This window comes from Nerophis lumbriciformis, linkage group LG14, assembly GCF_033978685.3.
Source record: "Nerophis lumbriciformis linkage group LG14, RoL_Nlum_v2.1, whole genome shotgun sequence".
Lineage (NCBI taxonomy): Eukaryota > Metazoa > Chordata > Actinopteri > Syngnathiformes > Syngnathidae > Nerophis > Nerophis lumbriciformis.
The window spans coordinates 29,506,324-29,527,911 of record NC_084561.2 but is presented as its reverse complement, the minus strand read 5'-3'; the positions used below and the strand labels follow the sequence as shown (position 1 = coordinate 29,527,911).

At 40.1% G+C, this 21,588-nt stretch overlaps 1 protein-coding gene across 3 annotated transcripts in view; it reads left to right on the top strand.

The window, feature by feature from the left end:
* The window catches only part of LOC133616415 (glypican-5-like), a 129,319-nt gene that overhangs the window by 41,130 nt on the left and 66,601 nt on the right, over positions 1-21,588 (top strand). For all 3 annotated transcript variants that reach the window (XM_061975618.2, XM_061975619.2, XM_061975617.2), the window contains 3 exons: positions 4,119-4,669; positions 5,166-5,348; positions 19,290-19,468. In XM_061975618.2, the coding sequence (XP_061831602.1) occupies positions 4,119-4,669; positions 5,166-5,348; positions 19,290-19,468 (913 nt within the window). The remainder of the gene's footprint in view (positions 1-4,118; positions 4,670-5,165; positions 5,349-19,289; positions 19,469-21,588) is intronic.

The following is a 21,588-nucleotide window of genomic DNA, read 5'->3' as shown; positions in this document are numbered from 1 at the left end:
CCCTGTATTCCTCATCATCACCATCCTCTATACACCCCACTATCGCAGAGTCATCAGAAAACTTCTGAAGGTGGCAGGACTCTTGACTGATAGTGGAAATCGGTGGTGTAGATGGTGAAGAGGAAGGGGGGGAGGACTGTGCCCTGCGGGGCCCCGGTGTTGCTGACTAGTCCGTCAGACACACAGTCCTGCAATCGCACGTACTGTGGTCTGTCAGTCAGGTAATCAACAACTCAGGACACCAAGGGGCCCTCCACCTGCATCGTCTCTAACTTCACACCCAGTAGCCCAGGCCGTATGGTATCGAACGCACTAAAGAAGTAAAAAAACATGACCCTCACACTGCTCGCAGGCTTGTCTAGGTGGGTGTGGGCTTGGTTCAGCAGGTAGATGACTGCGTCCTCCACTCCCAGTCGGGGCTGGTAGGCGAACTGGAGTGGGTCCAGGTGGGGCTTGATCGTCGGGCGGAGTTGTTCCAGGACCAACCTCTCCAAGGTCTTCATGATATGGGAGGTTAGAGACACCGGCCTGTAGTCCTTCGACGTGCTGGGTCACGTGCACTTGGGGATGGGGACCACGCATGAGGTTTTCCACAGTGTGGGGACTTTCTTCAGCCCAAGGCTCATGTTGAAGATGTGCTGAAGGCTGTGAGCACCCTGGGGCCCGCATCGTCAAGACCCGTAACTTCTTTAGCTGTGCATTCACCTGTTCTGCAGACAGACACACTGGGGGGGTCTCAGATGGTTGGGGGAGGGGGGGTCGTCAAGCTGAGGGTGAGGTGTTGTTAAGTGGGGGGAGGTAGTCATTGGAGTTGGGGGCCTGTGTGTGTGTGGGGGGGTGGGGGTGGGTGTATTGGTTCGCTGAAGTTGTCAGGGGGCCGGCTGGCATGTCTCGGGGGTGGCAAGAGCTTGTCCCCCCGACGGTTTGAGGCCGGTGATGGTCTCCATACCTCTCCAAACCGCCTTCATGTTGTCCTTCAGCTTCCCTTCCATACATACAGGTGACTAGGGGACCTCATCGATTCGATTGTGATTACATTTCAATGATAACTGGAATATTTGTAAATCTTTAATGATTTTATTATAGTTCATTATCAGATGTTATGACTTTATCATTATATGGCTTTAGCTGTTGATGCAACTGGAACACCCATTCATATCTATGGCTTACAGTGTTGTGGCACTGTGTGGATATTAGTCTCTCAGCTGATTTATTAATCTTGTTACGCTGTTCTAGTTAGACTTCTGTTGTCCAAAGCAATAATTCTTTATTTGCACATTCGATCTTGCTTAGTTAGTTTAGTTAGTTTAGTTTAGTCTTTATTTGAAGGGACGAAAGCTCAAAGACAGATATGTTCTGCACCAGATTATAGCTAAATAGTAATTTTCATCTGCAGTCCCTGGCTACCTAAATTAAAGAGATACAAAAATCATGCAATAAAATTATAACAATACAATATACTATAGCATGTAATCAAATTAAGAAAAGTCATAAAATGCCCTGTCATTGACACATACTTATTATACAAAACAACCACACCTCATTTACATCCTCACGCATAGACAATACCTGCTCTTATTCACATCTGTCATTATTTGTAAAAACAACCATGATTTTAACACACACACCTCACAGTTTACAACAAAATGTTCTCATGTATAAATATAATTTATCCATTAAATTGACATGTCAAACATAGTGCCCACCTCAGTGACCGCGTGAGCAGCTTTGATTGCTCCAAAAAAAGCCACTTTTTAACTTCAATTGTGAATGAAGAGTAATCTGTTAGACTTTTCAAGTTTGTTGTGACGTTGTTCCATTCCTTTATCGCTTTATATGAAAAGGCTGATTGTGCAAAATAGGTTTTACATCTGGGTACGCTACACTGCCCCCTGGTGGAGGCTTGTGTGTTTTATAGTTGTCACAGCAGATGTAAACTGGACAAAGTGCTTAAGTGGCGTTGGTGCAGTGTTATTTAGGATTCGATGGGCCAGAACTAAACAGTGATGGTGGTTTTCGGTCAAGGATTTTGAGCGATTGTTTGTGCAAAGTTTCCAATGGTCTCAGTGTCATTTTGCTTGCCTGGGACCAGCATGTTATACAATAATAAAAACGAGACATAATCATTGCATTAAAATAAGTTTGAGCTGCCTCCAGTGCTTAGCGGTGAACATGGTTTTTTCTCTCCTCTTATCTATGTTTTTGTGTGTCCAGGCTAGCTCCACATTTTTGGAACCTTCTATATTACTTTATTTAACATATCTAAATAATCGGTATTTGTACATTTGTCCATCGATTCATAATTGTCCATGTGCTAATTGTGATGCATTCAACATAATGTTTCCCACATCTACTGTTGACCCTTGCCTATTTGAAGTTTAGCATTTGTGAGAGATTCAATTTTTCTGTTTTAAATTATAAATATATATATGTATATATATATATGTATATATATGTATATATATATATGTATATATATATATATATATATATATATATATATATATATATATATATATATATATATATATATATATATATATATATATATATATATACATTTATATATATATATATATATATATGTATATATATATATATATATATATATATATATATGTATATATATATATATATATATATATATATATATATATATATATATATATATATATATATATATATATATATATATATATATATATATATTTTAAATGGTAAAGTCAATATATAGTGGTTTGGTGGGTCTATCAGCTGGGAAAAAATAGTGTGTACATATGCATCGTCTCTCAAGTCAATTCATGCAACATTTTCTAGCAGGAAGAAGTTATAATTAGACAATATGTTTTGTAACTGCACATTTTGCAAGTACAATACTGTACACTGGTTTGTTCATGTGTTAAAATGGGGTTTGGCGGTAGCGGGGGTGTATATTGTAGCGTCCCGGAAGAGTTAGTGCTGCAAGGGGTTCTGGGTATTTGTTCTGTTGTGTTTATGTTGTGTTACGGTGCGGATGTTCTCTCGAAATGTGTTTGTCATTCTTGTTTGGTGTGGGTTCACAGTGTGGCGCATATTTGTAACAGTGTTAAAGTTGTTATACGGCCACCCTCAGTGTGTCTTGTATGACTGTTGATCAAGTATGCTTGCATTCACTTATTTGTGTGCAAAACCGCATATTATGTGACTAGGCCGGCACGCTGTTTGTATGGAGGAAAAGCGGACATGACGACAGGTTGTAGAGGACGCTAAAGGCAGTGCTTTAAGGCACGCCCCCAATATTGTTGTCCGGTTGGAAATCGGGAGAAATTCGTGAGAATGGTTGCCCCGGTAGATTTCCGGGAGGGGCACTGAAATTCGGGAGTCTCCAGGGAAAATCGGGAGGGTTGGCGAGTATGCCCTATGTTTTTAAAAAGTCATTAATTTTACTTCTTGAAACCGATACCGATAATTTCCGATATTACATTTTAAAGCATTTATCGGCCGATAATATCGGCAGGCCGATATTATCGGACATCTCTAGTTTAGAGCAGCGATTTTCAAACTGTGGCTTCATATACTGATATGCCAAAGAGTCACATATTTAAATGTTCAGACATAGTGTTACTGTTCAAACTGTGTGTAATGTTACACTGGCCAAAAATATTAAATATGAATTGTTAAATAAAACGTGTGCCTTGTTTTTAATGAATACTTGGGCCTACTATGCTACAGTATTTTAATTCTTGGTCATTATGGTGGTACTTGGAGAGCCAAGTGTTTTCTGAGGTGGAAAAAGTTTGGGAACCACTGGTCTTAACCAGTTACAATTTATTCTATTTTTTTCGAAATTGTATAGGTGCCCCCATTATTCATATTTTCCTATGTGCTATGTCTTGGAATGTAACACCAGCAAATATAGGGGCTCTACTCTTCAGACAAGGCCAATTATGTATTACATAGCCAATAATGCAAGCCAAAATAAAATAAAAACGCATTTCATTTATAAAATTTTGCAGAACCTCAGGTCAACCCAATACAGTGATATACAATGAGTTATTCAGCTGAGTGTTAGAACTTGAGAATGTATGCATGTTAACAGCATGTTTTTACTTTTTCTTTTGTCCTCTCTTTTTCTCTAGACACCTTTGATTCACTTGTGTCCTTCACATCTAATTTGACCAACACCCTGTTTGACAGTGCCTACGCCAGCCTGGCATCAGACTGTCGTCCCCTTGTTCTTCAGCTTTTCAATGACATTAAATGCCATCTTTCAGGAGACACTGATACCTCATTGGAACACGGAGTGCGGCGTTTCTATAATGACCTCTTCCCATTGGTCTACCGCCGACTTCTTAACCCTGGTATTGGCCATCTGTCAGCCCACTCTTTTCCCTCTGCCTCCTCATCCAATAACGAAGACTGCCTCAGGATGACGCAACAGGATGTCAGTCCATTTGGGCCCCATCCTCGACTTCTGGTCTCCAGCCTTTCCCGTGCGCTGGGAGTAGGCCGAGCACTGAGCCGATTGCTAAGACTGGCGGGAGACGTTGTGGATGCAACCGAAAAGGCAACGTTATCAAGAGAGTGTGGGCGGAGCTTAGTAAGGATGCAGTATTGCTCCCATTGCAGAGGTCTGACGCTGATCAGGCCCTGTACTGGACTTTGTGTTAACGTTATGAGAGGATGCCTGGTAAGTCTTTATAAATTTTCACATTTATCTTCATTACTTTGATATGTTTCTGCATGTATTGCTCTGTATTGGGTTCCCTTCAGGCTTTGAAAAGTTTACACTCTCGCTCACTGTTGCGCACAAAACAAATCGTACGAAAACAGAAATATTAACACAAAATACATTATATAGAGAATGATTGTAGTTTTAAGTGCAGAAAACAAGGCAAAAATAAAAATACATGACGCATGAAATGGATAAATGTTCAATAGTACTTTTACCTCTACTGAAGACATGTTGGCAAAGACAGTGATAAGCGGAAAGGGGAGTGAAGAGCCACACAGACCTTCATACAGTGGAACCTCGATTTACCAACTTAATTGATCTTCGAATATGAAATACAAACATATGAACAATGTGGTTTTAATACCAGAGCTCAATCTGTGTTGAGTGAGTAAGTGAGGTCTTCCAATCAGATGTATCCCAATTATGTCACTGTTGTCGTCCTTTATTTTAGGTGGGGATATCGGAGCTTGCTGCCCCTTGGAGGAATTTGGTGGTATTGCTCCAACAGTTAGCAGCGACTTTAGCGACCAGCAGCAACCACAACAGCATGGAGCTAGCACTGTTGGCTACCAGGAACCATGTGAATGACGCCATCCTGCACGCACAACTGCATGGGCCAAGAATCACAGCAATTGTAAGGAGACCAAACACACTGCTAATGAGGACAAGGAGATGTAACCTCTGCATCTGCTAAAACAGCTGTTAAATCATATTGGTACCTAAAATGTTTACTGAAAACTTTGATATGGCATATCAGCACAAAAAAATATGAGGCGATCCGATGAAATTTCACAGAAATATATAAATGACCTTATTTTCCGGACAATAGAGCGCACCGTTATATAAACTGCACCTACTAAATTAAAAATATATATTTTTCCATATATTAGCTGCACCGAACTATAAGCCACAGATATATACATGCTGAAATTAGTTATTTACACAGAAATATTCTGTAAATGTTACCTTAATGGTGTCTGTAACACAGCAGTAAAACAAAACAAGTCATCTTCATGGATCCACTAGCTGCGGAAGCATTACAGAAGAGCAGCCAGGAAGTGAGCAGGTTCCGCAGCTAAACAGACTCAATAACTCCACTGTGACCTTTTGGTGAATATATTGAGGAATTTGTGAAACTGAAACAATACAAAAAATAATGACATTGTAAATTAATAATACTAACACAGACACTGACGCTAACGACCCAAGCTTCATTACGCTACGATAGCATGTACAAATATGCATCAATCAATCAATCATTCAATCAAAGTTTATTTATATAGCCATCCACGCGGTCATCTGAGATCATAAACTTTTTTAAACACCGCTTTTGTAGCATTATGTTACCCCTTGGCTGTGTGCTTGCCCATAGCAAAATGTGTTTGCTCCTCTGTTGCTCAATCTCGTATATTGAGATCAATTTGAGCTTTTCATATTTGTTTCATTATGTGATCATTTGCAAAAGATAAGCTAAAAAGAGACAAAATGTTACTGAGACAAAGGAGGTTGAGCTGAGATAATCACTTGAGCAATACTTGAGAAGTGGGATGCACAGAGTATATCTCATATAAAGAGATTTAAATTAGATGTCTGAGACAAATCTGAGAAATATGAGCATTAAAAGCAGGGTACACGCCAGACAAGTCACCACCTCATCGCAGGGATAATCCAGATAGACAATAATTCACATACTAGGGCTAATTTAGTGCTGCCAATAAGCCCACGTCAGAGAGAGAACCCACACAGTGAGGGGGAGAAATACAAACTACCAACAGAAAGACCCCAAACTCAGGAAATGAAACCCACAACCTTCTCACTGTGTGGCATGAGCACTCACCACTGCACAATCAGTTGACCTCTGATGATGAATGATGTAAATAAACCATATAGCCTCCATACTGCCTGAATTAATTATATTTTCAAATTTTTATACAAACCGAAATGTGATTGAGGTACGGGTAGTAGAGATCATTAATAGTGTGATCCCCCTGTCATTGGCCAAGTGGTTACTTCTGAAAGCCGACCCGCGATGGGTCCTATGCACATGCAAGATGCTTTCAGATTAGGTCATGTCTCTGCCGCACTGCTCAGGTGTGTTTCAAGGGCGCAGAAGCCAGCTTCCCTTATTGCCGACAACCCCATGCTAGGAATCTAATAAGAAAGCCTCGAAACGGACAGACCACCCACCGCCGACAGACCTTGACTACGACTTAGCGAAAATAAACTGAAAATCCGTGAAGTGAACAGCCGAGCATTACGTACCAATATTGTGGACCTCTCCAACCTCTGCTCAGAGAAGAAGCCATAGATTGTCATCTTGGTAGAGACATTACTGGACTCTAACATTTCAGACCAGGCAGATGACATACAGATTCCTGGCTACTCACTCAGCTGTCGCAGAGATCGCACTGAGATGGCCGGAGGCGGTATAGCAGTCTACTGTCTAGAAGGTGTATCCATCTACCACAATCCATCTAAAGACCCTGAAGACTTCGAGCTTATGTGGTTCACTGTTGCTCTGAAGACCAGGTTACCGGTTTACCGCCCCCTCAAGTGCCTCCAATGAAGTCTTTTAGACTACCTCGACAGAAACACCTTGTCTGTGATGGACGTCTTCGGAACCCAGTCTGTAATGCTCATTAGCGACGTCAATGTACACCACAAAGAGTGGCTGGGGAGCAATGTCACGGATGCTGCTGGACGACGAACCCTGCAACTTGCCAACTGCCTGGGACTGGAGCAGATTGTTACTGAACCAACTATACACAACAACATCCTAGATTTGGTTTTATGAGAAACTCCAGCAACTACAAAGACCCTGAGAAATGTTGGCTTCTCAGACCATAACCCTGTACATATACAGCTAAAACTACCAGTCTTCAGAGATAAGGCATACAAGTGCAGAATCCGGAGATATGACAAAGCTCAGTTCTGGGAAATGACAGGATATCTAACTTCCATGAACTGGTCCAGTGTCTTCAAGATAGAAGATCCTGAAACATTCTGTACCACTCTCACTAACTTATTGCAAGACGCCATGGCTGCATTCATACCCAACAAGATCATAACCAGAAAGCCTAGGGATAAGGCGTGGTTTGACGAACATTGCAGAAGAGCAGCCAAGAAAAAGCTACGACTCTACTGCAAGATGCGGACATCCAACGACCTGATATCAAAGCAAAGGTTTCTGGAAGCAAGTGTTTAATCAAACTGAGAAACGAGCAAACAGGCAATACAACAACAAGCTGAAAAAAGATCTATCGGACAAAGCTCTTAACTGGAAAAAATGGTGGGGCAATGTGAGTTCACTCTCTGGGAGAAATGGCATTGAGCAAGTGAAAAGGCCAACATCTTCTGTCAAACCTTTACGGACAAGTCCACATTGCCTGGAGCATCAGCACAACCTCAGCTCAAGAGTCCACCACCATCCTCTCACTTTGGCGCTGTCCACTTCAAGCCCAAAGAGGTGAGGAACATCCGACGCAACCTAAACCCAGGGAACTACCTGCAGAACTACCTTCAAGGAATAACCATCAAGGTTGTGCTCTCTAGTCAATCTTCATTTCCACTTCCCATCAATGCATCTGTACCCCAGGGATCAATTCTCGGTCCATTACTATTCTCCATCTTCATAGAAACAGTGTGAGAACACCATATTCCTGTATGCGGCCGACTCCATTATCTTCGCACCTACAACATTAAATGGACCGGAGGTAGCTGCATCGCTAAACGAAGACCTGGAAAACATCCGAAAGTGGGCTGACACCTGGAAGGTCCCGTTCGAGCCCAACAAGTGCAAGGTTATAATCCTGTCCAGGAGGAGGAATCCATCCCGCCCAGATCTCTTCTTCGGGGCCAATAAAATCGGGCTCTGTGAGCAGATAGAGATTCTGGGTGTTTGTATCGACTCCAAACGAAACGTCGACCAGCCACCTGTCCAACATCTACAAACGTGCTGGTCAACGTCTCGGAGCGCAACGTAAGCTGGTCAACAAGCTTGACGCTAAAGGCAGAGCCAACATCTACAAGAGGAGTTTTTTCAAACACACATGAGAGAGACACTAGTGTTTCCCACACATTCATTTATTTGTGGCGGCCCGCCACGAAAGAATTACGTCCGCCACAAATGGATTTTTCGGCTTTTGACTCGCTCGACCGCTCATAAAAGCAATGGGACTGTCTGTGAATGTTGCTTGTAGTTACACCTCCGGTGCAGTAGGTGGCGGTAGCCTACTCTGCATTGTAACTACGCCAATAGCGCTTAATTCACCTGGTGGGCCAGAAGAAGAAGAAGAAGAAGAAGAAGAAGAGGAACGGACGGACGGACGGAATCAAAATACTCGCCGGCTACTTTTCATAATGATGGCGCTTCCTACGTTTCTACCTCAAACGTCCAAAAGCTGCTGAAAGCCTTGATCCAGGATGCCATAGGGAAAAAAACTTAAATGCTGCCTTTTGGCGACAGTTAGCAGCTTGGTGGCTCATAGCCGGCTAGCTAACGCTTGCTAGCGTGGTAGCATTGCTTCATTTTTACAGGTGTTATAGGTAGATAGTAGTGATGGGTCCGGCAACACCGATGCATCGGCGCATGCGTCGAGCTCATAGAGCAAAACCCTGTGTCGGTGCGCGTACCGCTTTTAGAAAGTCACGTGACCGAGCATGAGCTGTTTTGGTCACGTGACCGATACGCGAACGGTGTCGCACTGACGCCTCCTCTGTGCCCTGTGAGCGGCTCTTTTCTACAGCCGGAGAAATAATAAATAAGAAGAGAAAGCGTCTAAAATTGAATACGTTGGAAAAACTGTTTTTTTTTTAATAAAAATGTGTAAAAATAAATAAATAATAATTTCCAGGTCCACAAGCATCCTCATTCACAACACGTTCTCTTAGATTTCCATGTTATGATACATGTTCACGTTATTTATTGACTGTATCTAAAAAAGACAAAAAATATATTTTTATTTAAATGAAGTTATGAAATAATCCTAAATGAAATACAATGACTTGGTTTATATCATTGTATATACTAGGTCAGTGGTTCTCAACCTTTTCTCAGCAATGTACCCCCTGTGATTTTTTTTTCAATTCAAGTACCCCCTAATCAGAGCAAAGCATTTTTGGTTGAAAAAAAAAAGATAAAGAAGTAAAATACAGCACTATGTCATCAGTTTCTGATTTATTAAATTGTATAACAGTGCAAAATATTGCTCATTTGTAGTGGTCTTTCTTGAACTATTTGGAAAAAAAGATATAAAAATAACTAAAAACTTGTTGAAAAATAAACAAGTGATTCAATTATAAATAAAGATTTCTACACATAGAAGTAATCATCAACTTAAAGTGCCCTCTTTGGGGATTGTATTAGAGATCCATCTGGATTCATGAACTTAATTCTAAACATTTCTTCACAAAAAAAAAAAATCTTTAACATCAATATTTATGGAACATGTCTACAAAAAATCTAGCTGTCAACACTGAATATTGCATTGTTACATTTCTTTTCACAGTTCTTTTTGACAGACATTTTATTGACAAACCTGAGCTTGTGCTTCACTGAGTTTATGAACTTACATTCATATTTTGTTGAAGTATTATTCAATAAATATATTTATAAAGGATTTTTGAATTGTTGCTATTTTTAGAATATTTAAAAAAAATCTCACGTACCCCTTGGCATACCTTCAAGTACCCCCAGGGGTACGCGTACCCCCATTTGAGAACCACTGTACTAGGTCATAAAATCAGTGTCAGTTGAGTCGGTCCATAGGTTGCCTGTAGGGATTTGTAATGTCCAGCAGATGTCAGTATTTAGTGACACAGTATTCGACACAGTATCAATACAGTTTTGCAATGTGTCGAAACGCTTCATGACGCCTCAACCCATCACTAGTAGATAGGTTATAGCTGCATCGCTCGTGGCTCGTCATATATTTAACGTTAATCCGCGATTTCACCGAGCGTTTCACTGACGGTGAGCAGCCTGACGCTGCTTCATTAACACCGCCGCTGTTTGACTCGTGGCCCGGGGCAGACCCACGTAGTAACAGTCACGTGTTACAATACCGAATAGCTAACGTGTCCAGGTTATAACCCTGTTGTCAATAAACACACATGGACTGAAGCTAAATTGTCCACTGTCCACTGCAGCATGTGAATGCAATGAAAAGAATAAAATCTGAGCTAACCAGCTGTTAAAATGTTGTCCAGGTTAATGTTTTGGCCATTAAAGGCCCCTCATTTCAAGATTTCAACTGTGATCGGGCTTTAAACAGGTGGCTGACCTGTTCAGATGAGTGTAACTGCTACTGGTCAAATAATGTGAAATAGCATTTAATTTTACATGTATGCAATGCCATTTAAATGTAATTATAGATAATAATAATAATAAATACTGTGTAGTGTTGTAAATAGTCAACGGGAAGGATTTTAGTAAGATATAAGCCATGAGCACTACACAGCCAGAAAAAAACCTAGGCAGGACAAGTAAAAATATTGGGGCAAATACATTTGAGAAGTCGGGCAAGTAGAAAAAACCTTAACGTTGAACCCTGCATGTGTTGAGCTGCTGCCGCTTAAGGTTAGACGGCACTGTACATAGAGCGGTTCTGCTCGTTAGTAATAAATTCTAATGTTGGATGTTCACTCCTTCACACAGATGAGTATAGAAAAATATTTTCAACGGCCGAAAAGGGCTCGACTTGGAGAGGAGGTAGGCCTACAGTTCGGACCACAGGTGCGACCTGTTCAGCAGCAGCAGGAGGAGGAGGAGGAGGTTGACTGACTGTGGCAGGACACCTCTGCCTCTGTTTCACTTCATGTTGCTGGTAAATAATATGGTTGTAGTAGTAGGCTAAAGTTAAATTATGTAGTATTCACTAATTAAAGGGGCAGAGCTTTAAGAGACATTTTAGCTTTTATATTTTATAAGATATATTTTTTGTAAGAACCACAATTAATAAATATATTTCAGTGAATCACTAATTGTTCAAATCTGTATATAAATATGTACATAAAATGTTGTAATTATATTCAAACTCCGCGTTCTTCTTGGTCATCGCCGCCGCCACCACCCCCCCGACCACACCACCACAAATAGATGCCTGTCCTGTGGGAAACACTGGACACTGTTGAGAACATTGTAAAATGTCAGTTAATAAATCAGGGTGCTTTATGTGAAGTTTGATAACAATCCTAATCGTCTTGTCAAACTTGCCTGTTACCAATAAATCTATAATGGGTGATTTCACAAGAACCTACTACATCCATCCATCCAGCCATTTTCTACCGCTAATTCCCTTTTGGGGTTGTGGGGGGCGCTGGAGCCTATCTCAGCTACAATCGGGCGGAAGGCGGGGTACACCCTGGACAAGTCGCCACCTCATCGCAGGGCCAACACAGATAGACAGACAACAATTCACACTCACATTCACACACTAGGGCCAATTTAGTGTTGCCAATCAACCTATCCTCAGGTGCATGTCTTTGGAGGTGGGAGGAAGCCGGAGTACCCGGAGGGAACCCACGCAGTCACGGGGAAGACATGCAAACTCCACACAGAAAGATCCCGAGCCCGGGATTGAACCCAAGACTACTCAGGACCTTCGTATTGTGAGGCAGATGCACTAACCCCTCTTCCACCGTGCTGCCCTAGAACCTACTACAGTCCCCTACATTTAATTTATTATTTGTTTTGTTGTATAAAATGTATATTTGTTTAGATGAATTCAAAATCATATATATATATATATATATATATATATACATATATATTAGAGATGCGCGGATAGGCAATTATTTCATCCGCAACCGCATCAGAAAGTCATCAACCATCCGCCATCCACCCGACCTAACATTTAATCAGAACCGCATCCGCCCGCACCCGCCCGTTGTTATATATCTAATATAGACGATGCAAGGCATTAGTGAGGTTTTAAAGCTTTTGCCTGTTAAAGAAAGGAGACTGATCCAATGCAGCACAGACATTCGCGTGCCACGCTGTCACGGCCCAGACGCACACCAGTGCGCAATCATATGGGAGCCGCGCTGAGCGCACCTCCAAGCGCGTCTCGCTGCCGGCGACAGCCGGGTATGGTCCCGACGCTCCAGCGCCATCCATTTTCAGGGCTAGTTGATTCGGCAGGTGGGTTGTTACACACTCCTTGTCTATATCAACCAGGGTGAGCCCCACCCCTTTCGTGAGCGCACTGCGCGCGGAGTGACCCCTGTTACGCGCCCCCGGCAACGGGGGTGGCCGGCAGGTAAGCTGCGCGGGCGGAGCGCACGGAGTGACTCCTGTTACGAGCCCCCGGCCACGGGGGTGGCGGGCAGGTAAGCTGCTTACCTGCTGCGCGTGACGCCGGCCGCGGCGAAGGCGGACGAGGCGGGGTGTCGGTGCGGTGGGCGCGGTGGTGACCCTGGACGTGCGTCTGCCCTTCTCGCGGATCGCCTCAGCTACGGCTCCCGGTGGGGCCCTCTCGGGGGAAGGGGCCTCGGTCCCGGACCCCGGCGAGGCGTCCCTTCTCCGCTCCGTAAAAGTGTCCATCTCTTCTTTTTTTTTCTTTCTTCTGTTGTGGCATATGCTGCAGGTGCCTGCTCGTTTTTCGTATGTGGGTAACAACATTTAACTATGTATATATATTTCCGAATTGGTTTAACTGCCACCCGCCTGAATCTATTTAAAAGCTTTTTTTTTTTTTTTCGACCCGCGGATAAAATCTAATTTTTTTTAATTTCATCCGCCCGATCCGCGGATAATCCGCGGACTCCGCGGTTGTGCCCGCAAACCGCGCATCTCTAATATATATATATATATATATATATATATATATATATATATATATATATATATATATATATATATATATATATATATATATATATATATATATATATACACATATATATATCTTAATAAGGTTATCCAAAAAATAGTGCTCGATACCGTAGTAGAGCGCAATATATGTATGTGTGGGAAAAAAATCACAAGACTATTTCATCTCTACAGGCCTGTTTCATGAGGGGGGGTTCCCTCAATCATCAGGAGATTTTAATGGGAGCATTCACATATCATGGATTATATAGGGCACAGAGTGGGTGGGTACAGGCTGGTGTAGGGGCGTGGTGATTGGCTCATGCGTTACCTAGGAGGTGTTTCCGTCTGTGGCGGCATGCTGTTACAATTTCGCTGCGCTTGTTGAGGGATGACAGGTCTGGACGGTAAATAATAAACAGTTTTTCTTTCAAGCATAGGTTGCATCTTTTATTACCACTATTGTAAGGTGTGTCTGTTTATTATTTACCGTCCAGACCTGTCACCCCTCAACAAGCGCAGCGAAATTGTAACAGCATGCCGCCACAGACGGAAACACCTCCTAGGTAACACATGAGCCAATCACCACGCCCCTACACCAGCCTGTACCCACCCACTCTGTGCCCTATATAATCCATGATATGTGAATGCTCCCATTAAAATCTCCTGATGATTGAGGGAACCCCCCCTCATGAAACAGGCCTGTAGAGATGAAATAGTCTTGTGATTTTTTTCCCACACATACATATATATATATATATATATATATGATCAAAATAAGTAAATGATAAAATAAAGTGTTTAACAATGTGTCACTACTCAAAATATGCATCTAAATAAATTCAGCTTTGGTTATAATAGAAGTAAAATGTTTTTACACAAATCTAAGAATTGGTATCTTGTGTCGACTTGCTGGGATTGACAATCTTAATGCACATCCATCCATCCATTTTCTATAAAAGGAAATAATAATAATAATGATAATAATAATATGCTAAAATTTTAATCAGTGGTTGCTATTTTGTATGTATTTATTGATAGTTGTTGTTGTTGTTAATGACGTTTATGCCCAAGTTCATCCATCCATCCATCCATTTTCTACCGCTTAGTCCCTTCGGGGTCGCGGGGGGCGCTGGAGCCTATCTCAGCTACAATCGGGCGGAAGGCGGCGTACACCCTGGACAAGTCGCCACCTCATCGCAGGGCCAACACAGATAGACAGACAACATTCACACTCACATTCACACACTAGGGCCAATTTTAGTGTTGCCAATCAACCTATCCCCAGGTGCATGTCTTTGGAGGTGGGGGGAAGCCGGAGTACCCGGAGGGAACCCACGCAATCACGGAGAGAACATGCAAACTCCACACAGAAAGATCCCGAGGCCGGGATTGAACTCACGTTCATTAATATGATAATACAAATATAATGTTTTTCTGGCTCAAAAAGGGAAAACTTGGTGTTTTATGTCCTGAAAAACACTTGTTCTTTCTGTGATGTAGATTACCTAGATTATGTTAATATTAGGCATTAGGTTAAGGCAACCCTGGCAACACATTTCAGGCAGTTTGCCGAAGTGTGACTGTTGCACATTCGCAAATGTGCAGTTGATCAACTTGTGACAGGCTGCAGAAGCAAAATAAGTCAATATTGAAGGCACTAAACAGCAGTTAGCCCTCTCCATGGGAAATTTGAGTACACAAAATTACCAACTTAAAGTATTATGCACACAAATAACACAAAAGATCAATGTTTTTTAGATAAACTTTTCAACTAAATGTTAAAGATGTTTAATGAACATGTTATTTTGCTTATATTGCTATCATTGCGTATCTTTGCTCGTACAAAGAAAAATGATTTATATAGGTGCACAACATCATTGTGATTCATTTAAATATTCCGCAGCAATGTGATCAATCTGATACAAATGTTTATATAAAACCATCAATGAAATCCTTCGAAGAATACTTGACCATTATGAAAAAACATCCACAAAACATACTCATATTAGACAAAAAAACCAAAAAAAACCATTTCCTTAACTGAGGTTAAAATAATTAATTGGAATTCATAACAGTTTGTGAATTGACAATCTTGCATGGTCAACGGTGTTTGATTGCGAATGGAAATTAATAAAATATTGCTTAATCACGCTCACTTCCATGTATAATCCAGTCATTAGAATTTAGGACACAGTCACGAAGGCTGTGGGTTTCTTTCAACTTGTCAGTTGGACCTCCTCACAAAAGCCTCACACCTAGATGGGCTAAAAACAGATTCACTCTTTAGAGGATCTGGGCTTTCCCTCAGTCTTTTTGTCAATGTGCGTGTGAATACAAATCCAATGCCAGACAAAGGCTGCGGTTGGCAGGACAACCCCATACCCAGAATGCAGCTTGGTTCTGAGTGATGAGAATGTTTCTGTGGCTAATCTCTGGACAAACAGACGACACACAAACAGCACGCACACACTGTTGGAGAAAGAACTATCGTGGGCGGCCAGTTTTCTAGAGAACACTGGACTTAGTGGAGTAGATTCCTGGGAAGTAAACAAACACACACAAACATAATTATGCTAATAAGACAATATCACTTAATTATATCTATCATTCAAAACACATCAAGCCGAAACTGACATTAAACCACTTTTAGCATCTCGTACGTTATAGGCCTGGTCTACTAAGACCCCAAATAACAAGTGCTAAATACAGTGTTCAAATAAAAAAAAAACTGCACACACTGTTAGTGTGTTGCAGGTTATCTACCGGTACTAAGACTGCATTCACAATTGATAACAAGTACAAAAGTGGTGCGGACTGCCCTCTTTCAAAGGGCTGTATTATGATTTTAAAACACTTGTGGTCTACATACTGTAACATGCAATGGTGGTTCTTTGGTCAAAATTGTGCAATTATTATGTTTTACAGACCATCTTCAAATTGCCGTTTTATGGGCGGTCTTATTTACGTGCCTCCACTTAGACCCTGTCATCCCTTTGTCAGCCATGTTGTAGTTTTTAGCGCTTCCATGTTGAGTCTACTGACAGACATATGTTAGAACTATGTGCTACTTTGTATTAAAAATGGCAACAACACAGGAAGCCTGTATATGTACGAGCCAGTCTGCCCCACAACAAGTCCAACATTTTCGCACTACAATGGCGGACTCACGCAAAGCTCTTTGAATAAATCTTTACCTTGAATGGAGACATCCACTGACGTCACCCATTGGAAAAAACGTCACAAGTTGGGAAAATTACAAACGGCCCATTTGGAGAAAGTATGAGAGAAGGCAAGATTGTTTCATAAATATACCCGCCATGCTTTCATGATTAGATTTACATTTTTTGGGACTTATGCAGATCCCAAATACTGTATACAAAAACAGGTACCAATAAGTAAGAAAAGTTAGTTTTGCATTAAAGAGCCCCTTTAAATGAGGACTTCAGGGTTTCCCCCCTAGATTGCTAAAATACCTGTGGTGGTGGGGGCGTGGTTAGGGGCATGGTTAGAGGTGTGGTTATTTTGATGTCATTACATTGTTTGCTTTGATGCATATATTTTCTTTAAAAAGGCGAAAAACATGTAAAAATACATTTAAAAGAAATGTGTTATTAACATATATTTTTTTCTTAAATATCGTTTTGGTCTATTTTTTGAGAATTATGATTTTTTTCTCGAGATTTCTCCAATCCTTTTTGTCACTCTTTATTATAACTGGCATCTATTTCTGGTGGTATTGCAGACAGTGCTCATGTTTAGAGAGTCTTAGCTTCTGTTGCTCCATGTCTGACGTCACACTTGCTTCGCGCTGCTGGGAGCCTTTCTCTCCTTAAAAGCTGCCAGTTTCCTCTTAAATTTTTTAAATCGCTGTATGTGGGTATATCTACGATACATTAAAGTACATCAACATGCTGCCTTCGATCCAGACAACCCCGTGCGTATGGCTTACATCATCAAAACATTCTGTTTGGGCAGCGCTGTTCCGTTGATCAAAGTACGCCTTTTTTCGGCCAAATTTCCAGTGCACCACTAGTCAATAGTGCTGGTGTTAATGTGTGTGTTATGATGTTCATTTTCTGTCACACTTTGTCAGCAGAGAATGAGAAAATGTTGTTCTGCGTCTCGTAGAACCATATAGATCCAGATACTATTGTTTTGTCCCACACCCAGAATAATTGTTTTTATTGTACAGATGAACAACATAATAGCAACAATACCTTTGACAACAATCTGTCAATCATTCATTTTAACAGTAGAAGCAATTCAACGAACCCTTCAAAGTGAATCGATGCTAAAAAATGTTTTATTTTGATTTAAAAGCGTATGGACTAAATTACATCAATAGAACCAACAAGAACTGAGGAGGAGTAACTGTGTACATGATGTGTACATGATGAAAAACCATAACAATAACAAAGTACACTTCATTCATTAACCGTGTGACAAAGAGGTCAGTTAGGACAGTGTTTCTTAATCATTGGGGGCCCATTGTTGACCCCGAGGTCAAAATGGTTAGGAATCCCTGAGTTAGAATAACACGTGATGTTGGATGTAGAAAACATTCAAACTCTTAATTTATTGAATGAAAAATTTTGAAAGTCATTTATTTGGTCCATTTACAAACAGCTACAGTTATGTACAAAGCAAACTATAACCTGCTACCCAAGAATGTACAACAATTCTTCTCAACAAAAGAAGAGAAATATAACCTTCGAGAATAATCTATTTTAAAACATTTGCATGTATGCACATCCAACACTTAGACCTTTAGCATATCAGTATGTAAAATTAATGATTGCGCAAAAAAGTCAATGTACTAATATGTTGCAGTTTAAAAAGTGTTAACAAAGTACAAAGAAAAAGAACCGTGATAAACATCTTGAAGCTTATTAAAATGTGAGATAATCTTACTCATCTCATTATGTGAACCAAATATTACTTAACTATTTATTTATGAGAAATGTAGTTACTGTTTATTTAATAATTATTTACTTACTAATTTGTGTATGTATGTATTTACTAATGTATTTATTCACTGTTGTGTTACAAATTGAGTAGAAACAAATGTGTTAAAAATGGCTATGATATGAAAAGGGGGTAGGACTAAATATCTCCGATTCTTTTTCCTCCTTTTTGGACACGCTTTACTGAGAAACTGTAAATATGGGATGTATCAAATTGTAATTGTAGCATGTTCAAAATGAATATAGCACCATAACTGTAACCTTAACCAAGATGTGGATCAGAATAATTAAAGTTTACACCAGTAATACTCTTTTGTTGCGGTAATTCTTCTGAAATATTGACTATATTTTCTATTTTCCTGTGTTTTCCTAGTAAACATTCCATTCGGGGGTGCCATGTCCCCTTGCTTTGACAGTGACATTACTATTTTGAATTTTCCCTTTTTTATCACAAGAGCAATTTGAAGATACAAAAAAACACACACACAAATAAGTAAAAATACAATATATAGATTTAAATAAAAAGTATAAACACATCTATGATAAATGGCAGACACTGCATCTGTGTGTGCATACAAATTTAACAAAGACAATCAAAAGAGTGGATTTGTTTGTGAATGTCACATATGCATAAAGACAGATGAATTGCGCCCGATATTTTGCTCATTTAAGACAAAAATAATAGATTAGCTTTGCGTGTGCTATCAAGTTTGCACATGTTTTAGTATATCAGATCATGTGTGTTGTTAAAACTATAGTGTTAACCACTGGATCACTTTTTAAATACTGCTCTTCGCAGGTCGAGAAGGTGTGTGGATCCCAGGAAGGTGGTCCTATGACGATAAGTGGACATTCTAACGTCTCACATGTTACAACATCCGCTGCGTCTATGGTGCAAACAACCTCAAAGAGGGCGTCCATGACGTCACCCTCAATGGGATCTGGTGGTCATCCAAATATGCTGCTTCAATCACAAAGGTGAGGTACATACAGTGCAGGTGCATGTTGGAATTAAACTGTTGAGAGTTCAAATGACACTGCAATATTAAAAGGGAACTCAAGAAAAATAAATGAAAATGCAAATTAACCTAATAAGCAGGGCCATAACCAAACTTTGGGCCCCTGTACACAAGACTCTTGGGGGCTCCCATCCCACACTAAACCCAACGTCGTGCTCTAAAAAAATAATCATTGTGTGGATTTGGTTCAAACCAGCTTTTAAAAACACATGTAAAAAGCTTTATTAGGTTTTTGACTTTTTAAAGACCTATCCAGAAAACATCTCGATAACCCCTCTAAATAATTTAGCGTTGTTAAAAAAACCCAAAAAACTTAAATTTTTTATTTGTATTATTTAATTATTTATTTTACAAAAATGGTACAACAAATTTCAGTGCCCCGAATATGATTTTAAGTAATCCTACAATATGTCATTATTCAATTTTGATTAATAAATGTCAAGTTTCAATTCACTTCAGTGTGCAGATTAGTTTATACACATATGATTGTCATCAGTTAATAATAAGAATCATACTATATCATTGTTAATTGATTATATCATTATTAGTGCTTCTCATTAGTGTGTTTTATGAGCCATAATGTGCACACATAAAAATTGTATCCTCTTTACTAAGCGTATTAATTCCTTAAATTTTGACAGAAAAAATGCATGTACTGCATACAATTGCATGTATTTTAAACTTTAATAGTACCCCGCCTTCCGCCCGATTGTAGCTGAGATAGGCTCCAGCGCCCCCCGCAACCCTGAAGGGAATAAGCGGTAGAAAATGGATGGATGGATGGATTATCTGACCATGTAAAAAAAAACTCATACTAACAAATATTCCAAAAAATGTTTGTTAAAAAAAGAATACTTAAAAATCTGCTTGTCACCCAGACCTATGATTTCAAAAGCAAGTTACCCATCAATTTGTGGGTAACAATTTTTACTAATCTAATGCATAGGGAATGGTGTAATACTATCATTAGGTGAGATTATACAATACTATCATTAGGTGATTATACATTAAAATGTATATTCACCGTTACAAGCGTTCCTCGAAAGTCAGCCATTAACTGCGTGTTTGACACCCCTGTCCAAGGAGTTATATGTCTCCCTTTGTCTTAAACACCAAGTTACGCCTGTTACTAACTTTATTCAAGGGTCTTTGAATGCACCATATTCATGTGCAATGAGATGTAAAAGAAACACAGATACATAACTTTCTCGTATGCTGCCACAAATATGTTTAGTTTATTTTTACCTTAATTCTTGTTCCAAAATGCTTCTGCTGTGAGTGAATGCTCAAAAGAAATTTTTATGGACGTTATGATACAAGCATGGCATTAACTACCATTGAGGACACCGAGGTCATGTTCTCTTTAAATGTTTTAAGTGATAAAAAGAAGATGATATGACTGACAGCAAATATACTTCATGTAGGCCATTGTGTGTGATGTACATTACAATGCGGGAGATCATCCTCTCTCAAAGTACGATCTTTGGTCATGCACAGTGCAATGAAGTCCACTTTTACTTTAAACATTATTCGATCCGAAATGTACTGTCAACATTACAATAACATTAAATAAGAAATTACCAACCTACCATTAACAATGTTGGTTTCACCTGAATGAAATTGATGTAAAATGTTGTCGATATAATACCGTTGTCATGTCAGTCAGATGCCTCCCTGACCTAAACGCCTAACATGCGCTGTGCATATCCATGGAAGGCCCCATTTTGGGTGAAGAAGCGCATGTCACATGTAAATTATTGAATAACAAGGCACTTCATATGAAATTTTACCCCAAACGTATTCCTGGCCATGTCACGCTCTGTCACTGATTAGAATATGAAGACAGATTCCCCCTTACTGTGGCTTTCTTGACACGTGTCACTCGTACTTGAAATGCAAAGTAGAAGATCTTGGGTTCAATTCCATGTCGGAGTTGAAATTATGTAACATTTATACATTTATGTTTTAATGATGTTAAAAATTGTTTAAGACGCCAAAGTTCAGCATAGCAATGAAAAAAAGTGGATTGTTCATTGTGTTGCTCAGGGTAATATAATTTACATTGTCCATGATCTTCTT